The 20,729-nt window shown below is 43.7% G+C and overlaps 1 protein-coding gene across 2 annotated transcripts in view; it reads left to right on the top strand.

Moving 5' to 3' along the window:
- Positions 1 to 36: 36 nt before the first annotated feature.
- ATG3 (autophagy related 3) overlaps positions 37 to 20,729 on the top strand; it is a 41,242-nt gene continuing 20,549 nt past the window's right edge. The window contains exons 1-4 of one of the 2 annotated variants that reach the window (XM_025199657.1): positions 37 to 231; positions 6,597 to 6,638; positions 12,561 to 12,610; positions 17,800 to 17,870. In XM_025199657.1, the coding sequence (XP_025055442.1) occupies positions 160 to 231; positions 6,597 to 6,638; positions 12,561 to 12,610; positions 17,800 to 17,870 (235 nt within the window). In that variant the 5' untranslated portion in view covers positions 37 to 159. The remainder of the gene's footprint in view (positions 232 to 6,596; positions 6,639 to 12,560; positions 12,611 to 17,799; positions 17,871 to 20,729) is intronic. The other variant, XM_014518264.2, reaches the window with a different exon arrangement.

Raw genomic sequence — 20,729 nt, 5'->3', positions numbered from 1 at the left:
GGTGTGGGAGTGACTCTTCCCACTGCGCAGGCGCAGAGTCGCCAGAGGGTGGCCTGCCGGAACTCGCGGCGTCACGTGGGCCCGAGGTGGGGGTCATGTGACCACGGCTCGGGCGGGCGCGTGCCGCTGCTGCCGCCGCCCTTGTCTTGCGCCTGCAGAATGCAGAACGTCATCAACACGGTGAAGGGGAAGGCGCTGGAGGTGGCCGAGTACCTCACCCCCGTGCTCAAGGTGCGCGCGGGGCGGGCGGGAGGGGCCTCGCGAGGCCGGAGCTGGCCCCAGCCCTCTGCTCCTGTCCTGGGCTGCTGCTCTGCTTTCTGCTCCTTGCTGGCTTACTTGCAGTATTTCTAGTTCTAACAGAGAGGAGGCCTGTCGGAGGGGCACCTCGCTCCCCGCCCCGGTGCCGCTAACCTCAGCCGTGCAACTGCCCCTGAAGCGCCCTCCCCCTTCCCCTGCTGGACGGGTGGGCGCCCCCTGCCCCTGTGCCCTGCCACAGCCCTCGTGCCTGGACACCGTCCCCAGCGTTGGCAGGCGCCTGCCTGTCCCCTCCACGGTGCCCTGAAGCCTGGCCCTCCAACCTCTGCTCCCCAAGGTTGCTGCCACCACCCTGCCAGGCTGTGCGCCAGTCATATGTGTGTGTGTGTGTGTGCACAAACACACGTGATGCCCCCTGCCTCCAAGTGCTTTCCCCCTGGTCCCACCAGTGGAGCAGAGGAAACTCCTGGACGTTTGTTCAGATTTCAGAAAACTGCCTGGATGGAGATTGAAGGACCCCAAAAAAGGACACGTCCAGGAAAACCCTGATGTGTGGTAACTCAACTTCCTGCCCAGTCCATTAGCTTGTTTTCTGCTCCAGCCCAATCCTCCGCCCTGCTTTCTGCTGCCTGCTCCCTCCCAGGTGGGCCCTGTGCCACAGGCAGAGGCTGGCCATGTCACTCAGGGTGCACATGCTGCAGGTTGGCCAGCCCTGGCTTGGCAACATTAATTTTTCTCTTTTCCTCAGAATAACTGTTGTGGTGTTTTGCTAACCCTGTTTTGCTCGGCTACTGGTACCATTGCTTGCTCCTACATAAGCATAGTGAGAAACTGAGCTGTGGGAAGGTGAAGCAAGTTGTCTACATCTGTGATTCTCAGCCAGGATGCTGGGGTACCCTGGGGTTGCCTCCAGATCTGTTGAACGGTGTCATGAGGAGAAAAGTGAGGTGTTAGGATGTAGGTGGGCAAAATGGTGTATCCAGCCAGTGGTTGGGCTCCACTTCCCAGCAGTCCCTGCCTGCATGGCTCCCAGTTGGTCTCCGTGGAGACCCCAGGAGTGCGAGGCTGTGACTGCAGGGCTGCAGAATAGGCACCAGTGCTGCCTGGCTCCACACTCGTAGTGTATCTATAAAGATTGGTCAGGAGCCACACCGGGAACTGCATCCAGGGCAGGGGCTGGGATCTTGGGGTGGTGACAGCGTGGAGCCCAGGCCAGAGCAGTCGCAATCTGCTCCCTACATGCCCCCACCCACAGCAGTGTGTGGGCAGTGGGTTGTGGCTCTGCCCCAGCTCTGGCCACACGCTGTCACCTCCCTAAGATCCCAGGGTCTCCCAGGCCCTACCTGTCCATCTTACTTTTGGCCATGGTCCCATTCCAGCCTCATGCCCTTCCCACATGGGTCCTTCCCTGGCAGTGGATGCAGGGTGGAGAGGCTGGAGTGTCTGGGTGAGGTGTGGGGCCACCACTGCAGGGGCTTCTGGGAAATAGAGTCCACTTGGACCATATGGACTTTGGCCCCCCCTGCATTAGGAAATAAGCAGCTAAACTAAGCTGATAAGTATAGGCTCAGGCTTGTCACTGCCTGAGGATCCCCCATCTCCACTGTCAGATCCCTTTGCAAAGAAGTAAGCACTGTAATCTATACATTTGTTTTTTAAATTGGGAGCTACTTGGTTTGCTAAAGTTATGGAAGGGTGCTTCAAGTCCAGTGAGAGCTGAGTCCAGGCCAGAAAGGTTGAGAGCCACTAGCTCACCTTTATACAGTGGGTGTCTTATTCTGTTGTGTATACAATCCAGGAGTACTATTGCCCACTTTCTCTTTCTAGCCAGCACATGTTAAAGTCTGGCATGTGCTATGCACTATCATTATTATGCTTTGAATAATATGTTGTGGGACCTTTAGAACATTGATCCAAGTGCCTGTTTTTGTAAGTGAATGTTTGAATTATTAAAACGGCCACCCAGCATTGCTGCATAGACTTGGCTGGGTTTCTACAGATGCTAAGGATTGTGAACCTCACTAGGGTAACAGATCACAAGACTCGCTTGCATTCTGCACGTTGTGTGGTGTGCTTAAGGAAGGAGTCCTAAGGTTGCTTTGCAATCTGAGCCTTCAACATACTGACACAGCGCACTGCCAGCAAGTCCTTAGTTTTATCTTTTTATCAGCCTAAACTCTTTAAAGGCAGACCTGTAATTACCAGGTAGTGCAGCTGTACTGCTTGGTCCAGCAAAAGTTTCACTTATCTCATTTTAATTTTGGCTCTTAAATTACATTCCTCCCTCCTTCCCATCTCAAGTCTTCATCCTTGGAGAGGAAGGGAAGATGGGAGTATCACTGGCAAAAGTGCTTCTGCTTACTTAACAAAGACAACCTGGGCATTCTTGATCTTTGTGCAGTATGGGAGAGGTATTGCTTATAGAAGGGATAGGTAACGCTTTCTGGCTGTTGGCTGAAATGACCTAACCCGGGTTGGATTCTTGGTGACATGATGACAACCTGAGGGCAATTTAGGACAGTAGAAAGGAAAGCAACCACTTATTAATAATGGTGATAGCATAAATTCCTCAGATAACTCTTGAACAAAAAACCAGTACTTTGTGGATGTTCTGTACTGTGTGTAGTACAGAATCCGTTACTGTGAATTGAGGCTATATTTTTTTTTTTGTTTGAAGATCAATCTATGGCACTTTTTAAACTATAAAACTACATATTTCTGTAGTTTTAACACTACAAATTATAAAACTACATATTCTGGCTGGAATGATCTAGTTGGGGATGGTCCTGCTCTGAGCTCGGGGATTGGACTCGATGACCTTCTGAGGTTACTGGATCCAACCCTAATTTTCTATGATTTTTTTTGTATATTTGTTTTGAACTCTCAAATTCCTTCCATTCACCATGGAACGATGTGAGCAGGCAAAACATGTCCTGTGCTGAAAGCTTCTAGATGTCTTTTTGAATGAAAAAGTAAACAAATATATAAATCTTGTTAAAGTTTGTTTTTAGTTGATCCCATTGCACATAAGTTAATGAAACAACTAGGGGTGCAGTGATAGAGATTTTTCGGGCTGATATCTAGGGTGGATTTTTAATGAGCCCTATCCGTCAATACTGATCCGATTGCCGATATGCAGCCAAGCAGCTTGGAGAGCAGGTCAGGCTGGTAAGTCTGTTGTGGGGGAAGGGGCAAGGAGGGAAGGGGTGTGGTGGGGTGCCGATTGAGGCCCCTGCAGTGAGGGAGGGAGTGGGGCTGGACCGGAGCGGGGGAATGGAGCTGCAAATGGCTCATCCTGGGGGGGTGGCAGCGGCTCCCGCTGCTGCGCATACCCCGGGAGGGCATGGAGGGTGTGTGCCCCCAGATCTGTGCGTGGGGTGAAGGTGGGGTGCCTCTGCAAGCTGGTTCCAGGGGTGGCGCTGGGCTCGTCCTGGGTGGGGCTGGGCTGGTCTGTGCTCGAGGTGGGCAGCAGCAGCACTGGGGTGGGGGTTAGGTCGGGGCGGGGGGGGCTGAAGCCACCCCAAAATTTTGCATAGACCCCCCCCATAGCCCCCTCCCCAGTGCTACCACTGCCCGCTCCGAGCACAGCTCCAGCCCAGGCCTTACTGGGATGAGCTCAGCTCAGCCTGCCCTCACCCCTTGCGCAGATCCGGGAGCACCACCCCCCCCATGCCCTCCAGGGGCGTATGCAGTGATGGAAGCGTCCGCACACCCCACATGAGTCATTTGCAACTCTGTCCCATGCCCCATCCCGGTTGTGCAGCACCTGCCTTAGCCCCACTCCCTCCCTCACGACAGGGGGCCTTGATCTGCTCCCCTCCCTTCCACCATGCCCCTTCCCTCAGCCAGACCCCCGTGCTCCTGGCTGTCTGCATGTGTGCACGGGCCATTTATTGGTGACATTATCAGCCACATCAGCGCAAAAAAATTGATTGCTGATACTGTCAATTTTCCTTATATTGGTGCCCATCCGATATGGGACCAATGGATTGGTGCACCTCTAGAAACAACATGGGAAGTTAAGAAACCGGTTCTCATAGCGTATAGTAAAACAGTTGAATTTGGTACCAAAAAATGCTAATGGTAAAAGCTCTCTACATAATGGGGGCAAAGTTAATCTGTAATGGGAACAGTTGTTCTCTGTTTCCTGACTTATTTTCTTGTCTGATGCATTCTGTTAATATTTAGATTTCATTTTGATGGCTGTTAGAACACATGGTTCTGCTTGTCTTCCTATATCACTTACCAAAAAGAGTAGCACAGACCACAGAATTTTATTTTTTGGCATCAGTTAGCTGAACTACTTTCTGTGGCTTTAAATATACTTCACATATGTGGCCTTCTGATACCTTCTTATATCCTACAACGCATTAACTTCCTTTTATGTTCTCAACTATCAACCAGTGATTTTCAACCTGGGTGCAGAGGTAGCAAGTTTGGCCATGGCTAGCAGGGTCAAAGGGCCCCTAATTTTGTAGCAGGCTTCTGCCTCCCAAATTCTGGTAGTCCGGCAGGCTAGATAATGGTTCCACAGGTTGGATCTAGCCCACAAGCCCTATGCTTGACACCTGGTTATAGATAATTGAGGTAGATGGGCCTAGGATATAGGGATGTAAATATCATTAAAAAAATTCTGTTTAACTTCTCATTATATTGGTTAAATAGTTAACTGATAACACAGCAGCTAGAACACAGTTCCATGTAAATGACTCGAGGGGAGCGCCCCAAGACCTAAGGTTGAGGAGGACCGGGTTGGAGTGCTTCTGGAGGGGCTGGATGTGTTCAAGTCAGCAGGTCCAGATGCTCTCCACCCCAGGGTGTTGAGGGAGCTAGCAGGGGTTATTGCAGGGCCCTTGGCACGGCTTTACGAGTGCTCGTGGTGCTCGGGCCAGGTGCCAGATGATTGGAAGATAGCCAATGTGGTCCCCATCTTTAAGAAAGGGAGGAGGGAGGACCCGGGCAACTATAGGCCCGTCAGTCTTACCTCAATCCTGGGGAAACTCTTTGAGAAGATTATCAAGGAGCACATCTGTGATGGGCCGGCATCAGGGGTGATGCTGAGGGGCAAACATCACGGTTTCATTAGGGTCAGGTCATGTCAGACCAACCTGATTGCCTTTTACGATCAGGTCACAAAAGCATTGGATGCAGGTGTCGCTGTGGATGTAGTCTTTCTGGACTTCAGCAAGGCCTTTGACACTGTCTCCCACCCCATCCTCGTTAAAAAACTAGGCGACTGTGGCATTGATGCCTACACGGTCAGATGGATTGCTAATTGGCTGAAGGGTCGTACTCAGACGGTGGTGGTGGACAGGTCATATTCGACCTGGGGGGAAGTGAGGTGGGCACATTAGCAGGGAGGGAAAGACTGCAGAAAGACCTGGATAGGTTGCAAGGGTGGGCTAACAAAAACAGGATGCGTTTCAATACTGACAAGTGCAGGGTGCTGCACTTGGGCTGTAGTAACCGGCAGCACCCTTATAAGATGGGAAACTCCCTTCTTGAGAATACGGAGGCAGAAAAGCATCTTGGAGTCATCATTGACTCCAAGATGAACATGGGCTGACAATGCGAGGTCACGGTCGGCAGGGCTAACCGGACCCTATCGTGCATCCACAGGTGCATCTCAAGTAGGGCCAAGGAGGTGATCCTCCCCCTCTACGCAACATTGGTCAGGCCACAGCTGGACTACTGTGTCCAGTTCTTGGCGCCCCACTTCAAGAGGGATGTGGACAACATTGAGAGGGTCCAGAGGAGGGCCACCCGCATGATCCAGGGACAGCAGGGCAGACCCTACAATGAGAGGCTACGGGACCTGAACCTGTTCAGCCTTCACAAGAGAAGGCTGAGGGGCGACCTTGTGACCGTCTATAAACTCACTAAGGGGGACCAGAAGGGTTTGTGGGAGACCTTGTTTCCCCCAGTGCCCCCCGGGATAACAAGAAATAACGGCCACAAGTTGTTGGAGAGTAGGTTCAGATTAGACATCCGTAGGAACTACTTCACAGTTAGGGCGGCTAGGATCTGGAACCAGCTTCCAAGGGAAGTGGTGCTGGCTCCTACTCTGGGGGTCTTTAAGAAGTGGCTCGATGCCTACATGGCTGGGGTCACTTGAGCCAAGTTTCTCTCCTGCCCAGGCAGGGGGTTGGACTTGAAGATCTACAAGGTCCCTTCCAACCCTACTTCTATGATTCTATGACTTGGGTCAATTTATTAGCACTGTGTGGACATGTGCAGTTGCTGGATCAGTGCCTAGAAAGAGGGGTTTTTTTCTTTGTCATTATAGACTAGGGTATACATTTAAGCAAAGATCTAAATATTCTGAATTTTTTTCATTGTAGGAATCAAAGTTTAAAGAAACTGGAGTGATCACTCCTGAAGAGGTGAGTGTTCTGAACATTTAAACTATACTTGGCAAAGATACTAAAATAGTTGCAACATAGATTATGCCTTAACATTTCCTTCATCTGTCTGAGATGGGTTTTGTAACTGGTAGCTTGCAACTTTTCTAGATTTTCATGAAGGTGCAAGTGGTATTTCTGCTTTAAAGGAGAAGCAATGTATTTCAGCAACAAAATTCCTTTTCAGGTGATAATTGGGGCATAGTGTCTTGGTATTCAAATGTAGGATGGGTTCTTTCATGGGTGAACTAAACATTAGAGAGGTAGCTTCAGTTTTCTAACTGAAAAATTCCATCCTGCCTGGGAGTCATGGTGTAGGGGAAAGTTCCTGAAAATGTTGTCCCTTGGATGACCTGAAGAGGAGCTTCCCACAGAAGTCTTGGTTCGCTAGAAGCTGGCATGCTAGGGTCACAACATAGCATTGGCCACCTCTCATACTTCAGCACTTCCCTGCACGTTCCAGTAGGCTGTCCTTTGCTGGCTTTATGTGAAATATGAGCAATCTATAACAGTCTACAAAGGGAGTAGCTATAAAGGGAAACAGACCAGGATTACAAACATGCATTTCCTGAATCTAGTGTAGAAAGAAACTGACTTGACACGTCCACTTGCTTACTCTTTTCTATTCAGTTTTGTAAAGAGCCAGTATTTGAAAGATGCCTCTGAAATTCTATTCAAAGACTAAAAAACAGTGTAGAGAAGAGAATGGTTGAAACAGAAAAGTGGTAAAGACATAAATATAAACAGAAGGAAAGAGATATACAAAGTGGAATAAGGTTCAAGAGGAGGTGGTGGGGAAGGCAGGTAACCTAAGAAAACAAATGAAGCAGAAAATTACTCTAATTTTGGTAACTAATACTTTTTTATATGACATGCAAGAGTTGTATTCTGAGTCTCAGCTCTGTGTCCTGTAGCCTGTGATTTTAGGCATAGTTATGCCTGCATGTCTCAGGGTGTTTTTAAGTATTCTTCAGAGGCGCTGAGTAATGCTGCAGCTAAGGCTGTGGACTTGAACTGAGGTGGGCTGATTCTCCTGCTAGGAGCAAAGCTAGAGAGTCCTGACTGAAGGGTCTTGCCCTTCACTCAGGGTCAGACCAATTGCCATATTTGGGGTTAGGAAGGACTTTCACCCCATGGTCAGATTAGCATATGAACGGTGCGGGGTGGAGGGGGTGGTCATTACCTTCCTCTGTAGCAGGGGCGTGGCCTCAACCCAGGAATCTCTGGAACATATATTGATAATATTTCATAAAAGCAGGGCAGTGGCTGCCATAGTTCCCCTGCTTTACTTGTGGCAGGTCCAGGTGTTAGGTCTATGATGTATGGTTAAATGGGATGGTTTGGATAGGGATAGTGGATACCTGGCAGAGCCAAACCATACTTTGGGCTGAGCAAGACTCTGATCAGGGGTGTCTGGGAGAGTCCTTTGGTGCCACAGTGGTATGGTGTGGGATAGTTCAAGAAGGATTTCCATCTGTAATCTCAGCCCAAATCCAAGTTCCTTGTTCCTTATTCGAGCCTATATACTTAGTACAGTGGACAGTGGGCTGTCAATTAGCAGCCTGGCATGGCCAAGCCGTGCTTTGGGCCAGGCAAGTTTCTGGTCGGGTGTCTGGGAGAGTCCCTCGGTGCTACAGAGGCATGGTGTGGGGTGGCCCAAGAAAGATTTCCTGCCATATTCCTAGCCCAAATGCCAGTTCCTTATTTGAGCCATTACACTTCATATGATGGGGCAGGGGGGTCAGTTGGCACCTTAGCACAAACAAACTGCGCTTTGGGCTGGGCAAGACTCTGTTTAGAGATATCCGGGATAGCTACCCGGTGGTACAGAGGCATGTTGTGGGGTGGCCTCAAAAGGATTTCCAACCATAATCCCAGCCCAAAATCCAGTTCATTATTCGAGCCCATATACTTAGTACAGTGCCTGGGGGACTGAGTGGGCAGCCCGGGACCAACAGCCCACGCTTTGTGCCAGGCAAGACTGATAAGGGATGTCCAGGTGAGCCCCTGATGCCACAGGGGAATGGTGTGGGGTGGCCCAAGAAGAATTTCCAGCCATAATTCCAGCCCAAAAGCCACTTTCTTATTCGGGACCATATACTTAGTAGAGTGAGTATGGGGGGCTGTCAGTTTGGAGCCTGGCAGGGCCGAACTGTGCTTTGATTAAGGTATAACTACATTCAGGGTTCTTTGGGACAGTCCCTTGGTGGCATCAACAGGAAGTTTGGGGTGGCGTAAGAAATAGTTTGCACCAGACTCCCATCTTAATCTGATCTTCATTTAGGGCTCTGTACTTGATGCAGAATATTATTTTACATATTAATTAGTAAATATGTATAGCTAATGATATTCTCTCTCTTTAGAATGCGTGATTCATTAATAAACAGCTTTTATTGGTTGTAGATTAGCTTTGAGAAAGGAACCGGGAATAAGGAATAAAGAACTGGGAACAAGGAGACAACTTCAGCTTCATAGAAAATGATGAACAAGCAAGCAAATGTCAAAAATGAGAATAATTTTAAGAAGTTCCAGAACAATGGGTTACAAAAAGTAGGCTAAAGGTTGCTCAGTGATTTTTTTAATGCCAGTTAGATCTGGTTTAGGGCAAGATATTGCTTAAATTTGGGGTAAGCATAGACATAGATTTTACTCTAATTTATATTCATATCGGGAGCATTTACAAAAACATGGCCTTATTTAGTAAGCTATTTGCTATTGAGCCCAGAAATAGAATATAAAATTTTTTACTCTTCGGGCTTGAACTACGGTTCTTAGTTTATTTGTAAACAGGCTGTTCAGAAAAATAATTGCTCTTTAAAACCTAATTTGAAATCTAGATAAGAACTTTTCCCGAACAGCCTGTCCACCTGTTAGAGGCTTTTTAGGACTTCAGGACTTAAAGAAATTTAATAAGATTGCTGTTTCTTTAGATTACTGAACATTGTCATAAATGTTAATCTTTTGCTTTTATATAAATGACCAAATGGTGTGGATAAAGCACATCTCATCTGTTTTTTTTTATTATTAAATTTGCTATTCCCTTTATCTTCTTCATTTTTTCCTTGTGAGTATTTAATTTTGGTAGGACTGGCTCTTTGAACCTTTCTTGGACCCCAGAATACCTCTGAGGGTTAACTACAGTAAGAAGGCTGTCTTGAGATTGGATTAATGATTCACAAGAGTTTGAGATCTCATTTGCTCATGTTAGGTTCTCCTCGGATGTCTTAGAAACTTGCTTTCCAGAGATTTTTATTAAGGCTTCTTATTGTAACTTGCATGTTTTGTGGCTGGTTTTTCTTTCTCCAACAGATGTATTGCTTAGGTCTCTTGTTCTTATTTGGATCTCTTTTTAAATTCAACAGTAAAATAAAATGTTCAGAATTACCCATGAGTGTTCTAACTATCCTTCCGTCTCTGTTTTAAAGGGGGGAGGTTGTTTGTTTGTTTGTTTTAGGGAGGCCCCCAAAAAATACTGCACTGACAAAACAAAACAAAAAACCCCGTGAGTCTAAGAAGCCAAGAAGGACCTGTTAACAGTGCATCTTCTCTGAATAAAAGTAGACCATATTAATAGTCTGTTTCATTAATAGGAATAAAAGGGAGCCCTCAGAGCATTGGTTAACGTACGACTGTTAACCGCTGCACCAAAATAAGATGACTCACTGCCATTTATATTTATGTCTTAGAAAATCTTCCTTATTATTTCTAATAGTGGTAGGACTGAAACTTTTACCCTGGAATCATCTCTAAAAATGAATTCTCTTAGGTAGGAGAGAGCCATCTCTTTAACAATGCTGATGTATTCTTTTGAATTTGAGTGCATCAGTTAAATGTAATGCATGCAAGTAACTGAGCAGTGCCTAATGCCAGATAGCTCATGTTTTGCTTACAAGCAAACTTGTGCAACTTTGCTGATGCATCTCAGTTCTAGACTTGTGTTTTGTTGTTCCAATTTTATTCTCTTTAAAATTGACTTTGTTTAATGAATTTTGTGGTGGTCTGGTGCTTGAGAGTAGAACTGTAAAATCTCTAGGGATGACTGATTTTTTGTCAATTAATCCACATCACCTCCTGTCCTCTCTGGTTTCTGGTAGGTCTAGATATTTGGTTTAATATTGCATGTATTGGTTTCCATTAATGTTCTTTTGAATTCTTGCTAGTAACACTTCAGGAGGAAGCCACCAGATTTATCTTTTATGTACATACACATTTCATGAAACTAATCTCCAAGCGCTTAGAAGATGTTTTGTTTTGACATTATTCTGCAATATTTTGAGCTCAAATACATGTGTAGCACTAGAGCATAGAGTTGTCCAAACTGAGAAAAATGCTAAAGTTCTGAAAATCAAATTGAAAGATGTTATATTTATATTTTTTTCATTAGAAGTTTACAGTGTTGGCTCAATAAAAAAAAAAAAATCTTGACTGTGTTCTTTACCATGGTTACTACAAACAGTCTATTCTAATGGCTTAAAATAAATACAGGATTCTGAATTTCCTACATTACTCATAGTTCTCTTGCCTAACAAAATGTCTGACTGTAAATCTTGCTAGATTATCTTACTGGTTTTCCCTTTTGAAGTTATACTTCAGTTCCTAGAAAATGTCTGCAGAAAGGTACCTATTAAAAAAGGAAATTACTTTTCAAGAACCGTATTTGACCAAATGTTACAGTACTTTCTGTTTAGCTGGTATACATTGTATTGGAAGATGTGTGTAAAAAATGGCTAACAAATCTATACACAGTGGTGCAGGGAGCTGTAGTACAATGTTTTTCAACAGAGTAATATGTTACTAGTACTTTAAAATGGGGAAGTGGCTGGAATGACAGATGGGTACAGCACTTGAAAAATTACTGTGATAAAGAACCAGTGAAGTGTACTGTTTCTTAAAATGTAGTAATTTCTTCATATTATGTACAGAATAAGGTAACAAAGCAAGCAAAAGGACTGGATCAGAATTAATTAATATGCACTGTCAGCCTACATAATTTCTTTTTTTTTTTTTTTTAAATATCCAAGTGACTCTCTAAATGTAATTCTGTGCTAAAAGTTGTTTAGGTAAAGAAATTTCTTTAAGTATTTTAAAAAGCTACCTCTTGAGAAAGGGGAGTATGTGTGTGTTCATGTGTGGAAAACTTCACATGTTGGCCTGGTAGTTCTGGGTCTCTAATCCTAATGAGCACATCTGTAATATAAATATTAACTAATGCTTATCACTGCTTATTCACTTCTGTATTTTTTCTGTCAACTAAATGGAGTCAATTAGTCATTTTTCACTTCTGTTTCTCTTGCTGCAAAGTGAGGTTTTAATAGCTGCAGGAGAATTTTTTTTTTTTTTAATTGGACCAACTACATGGTTAGGATAGACTTAGACAAGCTTTCAAATGCAGTATTCTTCTGGTTATTTTTGTAATTAAAAAAAAAAAAAAAAAAGCTTTTACAACAATTAAATGTTGACTTATCAAGTTATCTGCTCATCTAACAGGTAGCTTTTTAAAAAGCATTTTTGCAAATTTCTGGCACATGCCTATAGGGAACAAAACTAGTTTTTCATCATGGTAAACAGTAAGCAGGTATGTTCAGTCTGGGCTGCTCGACTTGCATGCTGGTTTCCATGAGGTTCCAATAAAGGAGGTAGAAAGGAGAATGGTCTAAAGTTAATGCCATCTGTCCTTGCCATTGTGACTTGTTACTGCATGGCTTCTTCAGGTGAAAAGTGATGCATGTGAAATTGAGGCCATGTAAAATAAAGAAAAACATTTAGCTGGTATGAATTAGCATTGTTTGTACATGCTTATTATATCCAAGAAATGTGGCTTTGGTACACCTGAACAGTTATCTGCTCAAATTTAAAAGGGTAGTTCAATATACTACATTTCTTCCTCTCTTTCTTTTCCTGCAGTTTGTGGCAGCTGGAGACCATTTAGTTCACCACTGTCCAACTTGGCAATGGTAGGTAAAAGCAAATGAGCTATAGAAATGTAGGGGGAGCACCAAGGTAAGTGTTTTGGTCATATTTAAATCACTGTTTAAATTGCTATTTAAATAGCATTAGTCACCCATGAACCTCTCTTGGCTACACTGATTATGAAGAAAGGGAAATGCTGAGATCACACCCAACTGAAACATTCTGTGACAGCAGTTAAAGCAGGGGTGGGCAAAGTGCTGTCCTCCGGCTGGATCAGCCCCATGGCAGACTCCATTTCCCAGCAGCCCCTGCCTGCATTGTTCAGGCCAGTCTCTGTGGAGACCCCAGGAGCTGCGGGGCTGTGACAGCACAGTGCCAGGCAGAGATGTGGGACATTTTCTGGTGCTTTATATTTCAGTGGGAAATTTTCCATTTCTAAAAATTCATTGTTTCATAAAATTAATTAGTAACAATGAATGGATGCCAATACAATATTAGGCAAGCTTGGCAGTTTCAAAGTTGTAATTAATGTTTTTCACGTGATTATCCCTAGGAAGTGTATGAGAGTGTACATATGTGTTTTATTGATTTGTAAACAGGAGGGTAAATATACTCATTTAATAATCAAAACCAAAAATCAAGTTATGAATTCACTTAATTGGCTGTGCAGGTCAAATCAAAACTGAAGCTAAAATTCTTATTTTATCTGAGACTGCAGGTGACAGCAAAAATAAAACTGCGATTAAATTGTTGTTTCACTTTCAGTTCAGCAGACACACAGAGCAGTGTCTCATTTCTTGTCTTGAGTTGGGGAAGTTAGAAGTATTTGAATAAGATCTGTTAGTTTTTTAGTGCTTTTGGTTTGAAGTAGTCATAATAATGCCTAATCAGAAAAAAAACTAGTGTGTGGCATCATTCTAGTGAAGTTCAAGCCACTGAAGGAAGAAAGTTGGTAGATGTCAATGTTGCGGGCAGGAGTATGCTAACAACATAACAAGAATGCAGAAACATTTAATAACATGTTGAAATTTGTCCTGAAAGAGTACAAGCCATATACAGAAGACTAATACAACAAAGTGGTGGAACAACATCACCTGAGAAAAGTCTACTTCAGGAATCCTACGTAAGTAAACAAAGTAATATGTTAAACAGCACAGAATATAGACTAGCACCTATATTGTTTTAAAACATCATTTTAAAAGTTGTTAATGCAACTTCGGTCTATTAAATCTTTGTTTGTTTATTTAAATATTTGTATTCTGCTTGCACTAAGCATCCAAAGTGGCTTAGGCTTAAGTCTCTCTCTCTCTATTGCAGGGCTTGGGTTTGGGCTTGGGCTTGGGCTTTTATAATTGGCTATTTAAACTGAGGAGAGTGAGCTTGGTCCTCTGGCTGATGGCAGAGGTCAGACTATACTTCCCTTTGACTCTGCAGTCCGTGAACAGCTAAGTGTTCTTGCTGGCAGGAAGTGGGGAAGCAAGCTCCCTGCCACTTCTCCTTTTTCTGATGGATGGGGCCAGACTAGAATAGGCTAAAATAAATATCTTTTCCCCCTTTGGTTGCAGGAACTTGGTAGCTCAAGTGAAACAGCAGATTTGCAAAAAATGGAAAATGAAAACATTGAGCTGCCAGATCTGGGAGTAGAAGAAGCAGGATCCTCGCTTTCAAGTTCACTGTCACCAGATGTGCGATCCACCATGAGTAGCTGGTCAACACAGTCAAGCTTTGTGGACAAAATGTCAAAAGAAGATCAAGAAAAAGCAGATGAGACACTAGCTCAAGCTATTTTTGCAAGTGATACACCTCTTTCCATAACTGAAAATCAATACTGAAAGTAACGTTACAAACCAATTTGCCTGTCATATAAATTACCGTCACGTTATTGCTTATCACGCTGTCTCTTAGATAGGGAGTATGATAGAGTTCAAACGATGGTTATTCAAAAGATTGGTCAAGCAGAATTGCTGACTGATGTCAGATGGATGGACTGATATACAAGGAAATCCTTTATTGAACATTATGTTAGCAACACTTGAACCAATATTCTTGAAAGCACTTGCTACTAAATTGTCTTGTCATACAGGTGAATACATAACCAAATTACTGAGTGAAGAGATTATCAGGGACCTGCACTTTCAATGCGAGTAACATGAAAGCTGCATGGCAAATATTAAAGGCAAAGTATCCTCATTTAATAGTATTTGGCTGTCTTGCTCATGGGTTGAATCTTCTGGCAAAGGACATAGTGAGTGTGAATACAATGAAGACAATATTGGCAAACTACACAGCAATTGTGAAGGTATTCAACAATTATCATGTTGCTAATCAGATTTTGAAGAAATTACAGAAAGAGAAGCAAGGGAGGGAAAGCGCACTTTTATTGCCAGGAGAAACTAGATGGGGCTTGGGTACAAAGTGTTTACATAGTTTGCTGCTCACAAAGAACTGCTTGCTGTGTGCTTCAGTAGATGACACAGTATCCCAGATTATCCAGGGTGTGTTCTGGGTTTGAGTTCAAGGAGCATTCAGTTTGCTCCTACCAGTTTCAGTGGCTGTCAAGAAACTTGAAGGAGATGCACCAAGCATTTTAAGTATTCCAGAGATATTCAGACAACTGAATGAAAATCTAATTGAGCTTTTACCTTTTCTACCTCTATCCAAAAAGGAAGAAGTAGTAGTAAAACAAATGTTTACTGAGAGATCTGAGTTTTGCTCTCCTCCAGTTCATCTGGCAGCAAACCTTTTGGATCTTTAACGCAGAGGACAACACTTATCAGAAGATGAATTATCTACTGCTCTCAATACATTTATGGAAGTAGCTAAGAGTGTCCCCAACATCGACAAAATAGCCATGATGACAGACGTTGCTGAGTACCATGCAAAAGGAAAAACTTTGGAGCAAAGATATCATTTGGCGGGCAGTAGAGAATGTCTCCCCTCACCTGGTGGAAGGATACTGTAACACCCAACTGTTGTCCAAGATTGCTCTGAGGATCCTAAGTATTCCACCAATGGTAGCGTCTTGTGAATGGAACTGGAAGGCTTTCAGCTCAAACGAGACAAGGCTTTCAGCTCAATCGAGACAAAAAAGAGGAACAGACTAACAAATAAATGCACTGCTAAGCTTATTTCTATTTCTCAAAATCTCTTGCTCCTGAAGAATCAGTCAGAAGCACAATTAGTGAAGAAGATGCAGTGTGATAAGTTGCCCTTGCCCATAGCCTCATTGGTAAAACCATCCTTTAAAGAAAGAGAATGTGGTTCAAGGAGTTCTGAATCAGGTTTGTCTCAAATCTGATTCTGAAATGGAACTAATAAGCAGTGCAAGTGATTCTACAGATAGTGACCGTGAAACTGGAGGTGCTGCAATGACCTCAGTGAAAGAGTTGACCTCTGAAGTAGATGAGTGGACAACCACGGCAGATCATGCACAGTGCTTTGCGTGTACTAAAATTAGTATGTCAACAGTTTTCAGCACCTTCATTCTTTTTCTTAAATTTAAACAAACAGTGTAAAGGAAGTACATGCTATTGTGTAGTGTCTTGACATTTTTACAAGTATTCCAATAAAATAATTTCTTTCCACATAAAACTTTGAATTTTGTTTGAATGTAAGATTAATATAATATAATTTGAATAAACCACACTCAGTGTGCTGTATTTAATTTGTTTCCTAATCAAATATTTCAGTTCAAATACTTGTGGCTGCTAGGACATAAAATTAACATGGGGGGTACTTTTTTTAGTTTTGTTTACTAAATATAAGTCAAATAAATATGCCAGATCAGATCACACTCTATTTAGGGCATTGGAAAATTTTCCGAAAAAACCCACATCTCTGGTCCCAGGGTCTCCAAAGAGACTGGCCCCAGCAGCACTGGCAGGGTGCATGGCTGGACAGGGAGCTGCTCTGGGACTGGAGCTGGGATCTTGCAGTGGTGACAGTGCAAGCTGGGGCAGAGCTGTGATCTGTTGCCCCAGAGATGTGCAGGCAGTGGATCATGGCTGTCCCAGTTCTAGCCCATGCTGTCACTGCTGCAAGATCCCAGCCCCAAAGCAGCTCCTTGTCCAGCTGTGCGCCTTGCCAGCACTGTTTGGGCTGGTCTCCATGGAGACCCTGGTCCCACACTGTCACAGCCCCACTACTCTTGGGGTTTTCATGGATACCAACCAGAGCGATGTGGGCAGGGACTGCTGAGAAATAGAATTGGGCCACAAGTTGGATCCACCATTTTGCCCACCCCTGGGTTAAAGTTACTGGAGAAACCCCAGTAGACTACTTATGAAGTTGTAGCCACTCTTTAATATGTCTGTTTAAAGAAAAAAATATTCAGGTCACTTAAGTTTGTTCACCTGAGTCCAGATTCAGTTGAGTTAATGTAGAAGATGCTAAAGTATGGGTCAGTCTTTGTGAAAATGCCATACTTGCTTTCAGAAGGGTCTTTGTATTTTTCTAGAATGCAGTAAGGAAGTACACAAGTATACTAACTGTATTTTAATGGAGACTTGCATAGTAAAAAAACCCAAACTAATAATGAAACAGCACCCAGAATGTTATAATAGCTTGCCAATAGATGATGGCTTTCCAAGCAGAGAGCATTGCCTTGGCCAGGATCCTAAAAGGCTCTGGAGACTATTGAACACTCTTGGATATTCTTTTCTTTCCCAGTCTTTTCCTACACAGGTTTGGGGACCTGTTGCTGGTTAGTTTGGTACTTTGCCAGGCTGAAAAGCTAAACTGAGTTTTTCTGGCATGTCTATAATTCGGATAGTAAACCTGTAGTATAGTAGAGCCTGGAATATTTTGTGTAGTCACGGTTTGCAACCTTTTTAGTTCCCACTGGGTTGCTGAATTTTGAAAGAGACACTCAGCTGCTTGTTGCTACTTACTGAAAAGGGCTCCTTTTGGCCAGAATGCAGCCCAGGTTCTGTGCGGCTGATTGGAGAAGTGGTACCCTTTGAAGTAAAAGCCACAGCAAACTGCTAGAACACCTAAGCAGTCCCTGGCTGTTGTCTGGCAGCGTTTACCCCTGCCTATTTCGCAAACCCACATTTTCATAAGGAAACAAGGAACCTAATCTTGCAAAAAAAATCTGGGTTATGTTATCGATACTGACCTTAAATGGAAGCAGGAAGGTAGTACACTTGTTTCATGATCACATAAACTGATAATAGAAAGGTTCTCTTGTCTTCAAATAATGAGCTCAACTTTTTTCTGGTATGCTTCTTTAAAGGGCTTCAGGAGAAGAACTGAAGGTCAAGGCTTATCTGCCAGCAGACAAACAGTTTTTGATGACTAAAAATGGTAAGACCTAATGTTTAAATACAGTAAAGCTCTTATTTGCTGAGAAAAGAAATGATTGCAGAAAACTAATTGGAACATGCCTGCACTATCAAATCTTATACTGATCATCCCTTTGACAGGGAAACAAACCTCCCCTTATGTCTTCTGCATTTTAATTTTATTGTGACATGAAAAGCAGTGTTTGATTCTTGTTGTTCAGAATCTTTTTTTTCCTCACAGTATGTCTTAGAATTGGGTATTGAGTGACACAGAAATTTGGTGTTAGCTTTGCAGCGTGCCTTGTTAAAAATAAACTTTTCAAATCCAGAGACATACTAAATAACTTTTTTTTCTTTCTTGACACCACCCTCCCATTGCATACCCATTCTTTTTAGCAGGGACAAAGACCACAAGTTCAATTTTTAATAGTCTTCCTGCAGCCTCACCAGTATGGAATGCATTTCGGATCTGGTGTAAAGACTTCCCAAAGTGCGTTGTATGATGACAATACCTTTAGTCCCTGTAATCTGACTGTTTCCGTACAAGTGAAATAGTTATATGCTATCCTGAAATGCAATGGGAATTCCATTGATGGACGCATAATTAAAGGGTTGAAGAGTTGTGCCTTATTCATTGTGGTGAACAAGAAAGCTTGCACTTCTAGCAAAACTCTGGAGAAATTTTTCTTTCACAAAAAGAAATACATCAACAAACTTGCAACAGCAAAAATGCTGGTGAAGTCCCTCTTGACTTGCTGACAAACTATGTAATTGCTGAAGAATAGACTAATGGGATTATTGTCCTACAGAATTGTATTACATGCTTCAACTAGAGGTGTACCAATATATCAGTCCATATGGGATCAGCTCAGATAAAAGAAAAATTGACATTATTGTCAGTCAGCTTTTTTTTTGGCTGGTATAGCCACTGATAAATGCCACTTGCATGTGTGCAGCTGGAGCATGCACATGGTCAGAATTGAAGCCCGGCAGTTTAGAGAACAGCATCTGTCCAGTAAGTCTGTTGGGGCAAGGGGCATGGTGGGGCAGATCATGGGGGGGAAACGACACCTACAGGGTGGGCTACAGCCACCCCAGAATTCCCCATTTCCCTCCTCCCAGTGCTGACCCTGCCTACCCCAAACCCACGGCTCCGTCCCTCACCCCACCCTGTCTGGACAGTGTCTGCCCCAACCCAAACCCCATTCCTCCTTTACCATGGAGGCCTCAATCTGTCCTTCCTCCCCCTCCCCTGCCAATTTACCAGCTGGCTGCTGCTCTCCAAGCTGCCGGGCTACATATAGGCTATCAAATCCCTATCAGCCAATACAGCTAACTAACAATCAGCCATCAGTATCAGCCAAAAAAATCTTTAGCGGTACACGCCTAGCTGCAACTTAACTGTCCCAGTTTAGAGACTTAAAGTGCCCTGTGTCTTGCAACGGGTTTACTGTTTTATAACATAAAACCCACACCGTCCTTCTCTGCTCATCCCTGCCCCCAACCACCTGTGGAAAATAGGGTTGTGCATTATGTGCGCTGGATTGGGTTTGGCTGTGTAGTATGCCAGATCTAACCCCCAGCCTCTGAGACCCCAGACCTCTGGCACTTACCCATACTTCATAATAAGATTTCTCCCTCCCCCCACCCCCTTTCTTGGGGCCTTCCAAAAATGGGGTGTTTTTTATACTTAGGGGCGTGTTTTATACATATGAGAAATTATGGTAATTAAGTTGCATTCTCCCTGTTGCTGCCTGTCATTTTTTTGTACTGGTAATGATGATGGTTTTGGCTGAAAAAGTTCTACATGTGGCTCCTGTGTGGGACTGCTTTGCCCCTTCTATCCAAAGGAAAAAAATCCCAAGATTTCTTGTTTTGTGCCGTTTGGGCAAATAGCATATTAGCACACCTCTGACTCAGCACCATGGAGCATATTAATAATGAGTTATCGGGGAAGCCTTCAGACTGATGACTAAAGGACTTGCATGATTCTGATAGCTTTTCTAGACACAGTCTTTCTGTTTATGCTAAGGAAATGTCTGCTTTAAGGCAAATTTGACCTGAACTTCTTTGGTTCAAATATATAGCCACAAAACTTAAAATTAGTATGTACCTGAATGGGTTCATATTCATATGACAGCAAAGATAATCTTAAGTAACAGGTTAATTCTAGTTATAGCCTTTAAACTTTTCCAGCAGGCATATTCTGACCTTCTAACACTACCAGTAAAAATTGCACATGGGATTCTGACAACAAATCACCTCAAATTGCTGATTCAAATACAGCCAAGATGTACATGATGTAAAAACCACAGTGATGTGTATGAAGTATGGTATTACTTGATTCTAACATGAGGTGTTTTCCCCCATTTAATGTGGGGGTAAAAAAACCCTCGTCTTTAAATCACTATGGGTATGTCCCAAGAAGTGCATGTATGCAGTGGCGTGTTTTCCTCTGAACAAATAGCAGTCACATTTGCTGCTCTGGCTGCTCAAGTATGGCTCTGGCCAGTGAGGCTCCTTTTCTGCTGGTGCATGCTGCTGCTGCATGTGACATGCCACTTTTTTCCAGCAGCTTTTTTTTTTTACATCAGGATCTCCTAATTAGCACTTTGGTGAACAGGTACATGTGTGCTGCGTGCAGTTTGCAGTGACTCATACGGCTTTGAGGTGCCACGAACTGCATGTGCACACTTGTCAGGACATACCTTATGAGGGTGGTGGTGGCATAGGTGGCTGCTATGGCTTGGGCTCTATACATCAGGATCTCCTAATTAGCACTTTGGTGAACAGGTACATGTGTGCTGCGTGCAGTTTGCAGTGACTCATACGGCTTTGAGGTGCCACGAACTGCATGTGCACACTTGTCAGGACATACCTT

Source organism: Alligator sinensis, unplaced genomic scaffold (assembly GCF_000455745.1).
Source record: "Alligator sinensis unplaced genomic scaffold, ASM45574v1 scaffold343_1, whole genome shotgun sequence".
Classification (NCBI taxonomy): Eukaryota; Metazoa; Chordata; order Crocodylia; family Alligatoridae; genus Alligator; species Alligator sinensis.
The sequence above is the reverse complement of the archived record's forward strand: the minus strand, read 5'-3'. Positions and strand labels throughout refer to the sequence as shown.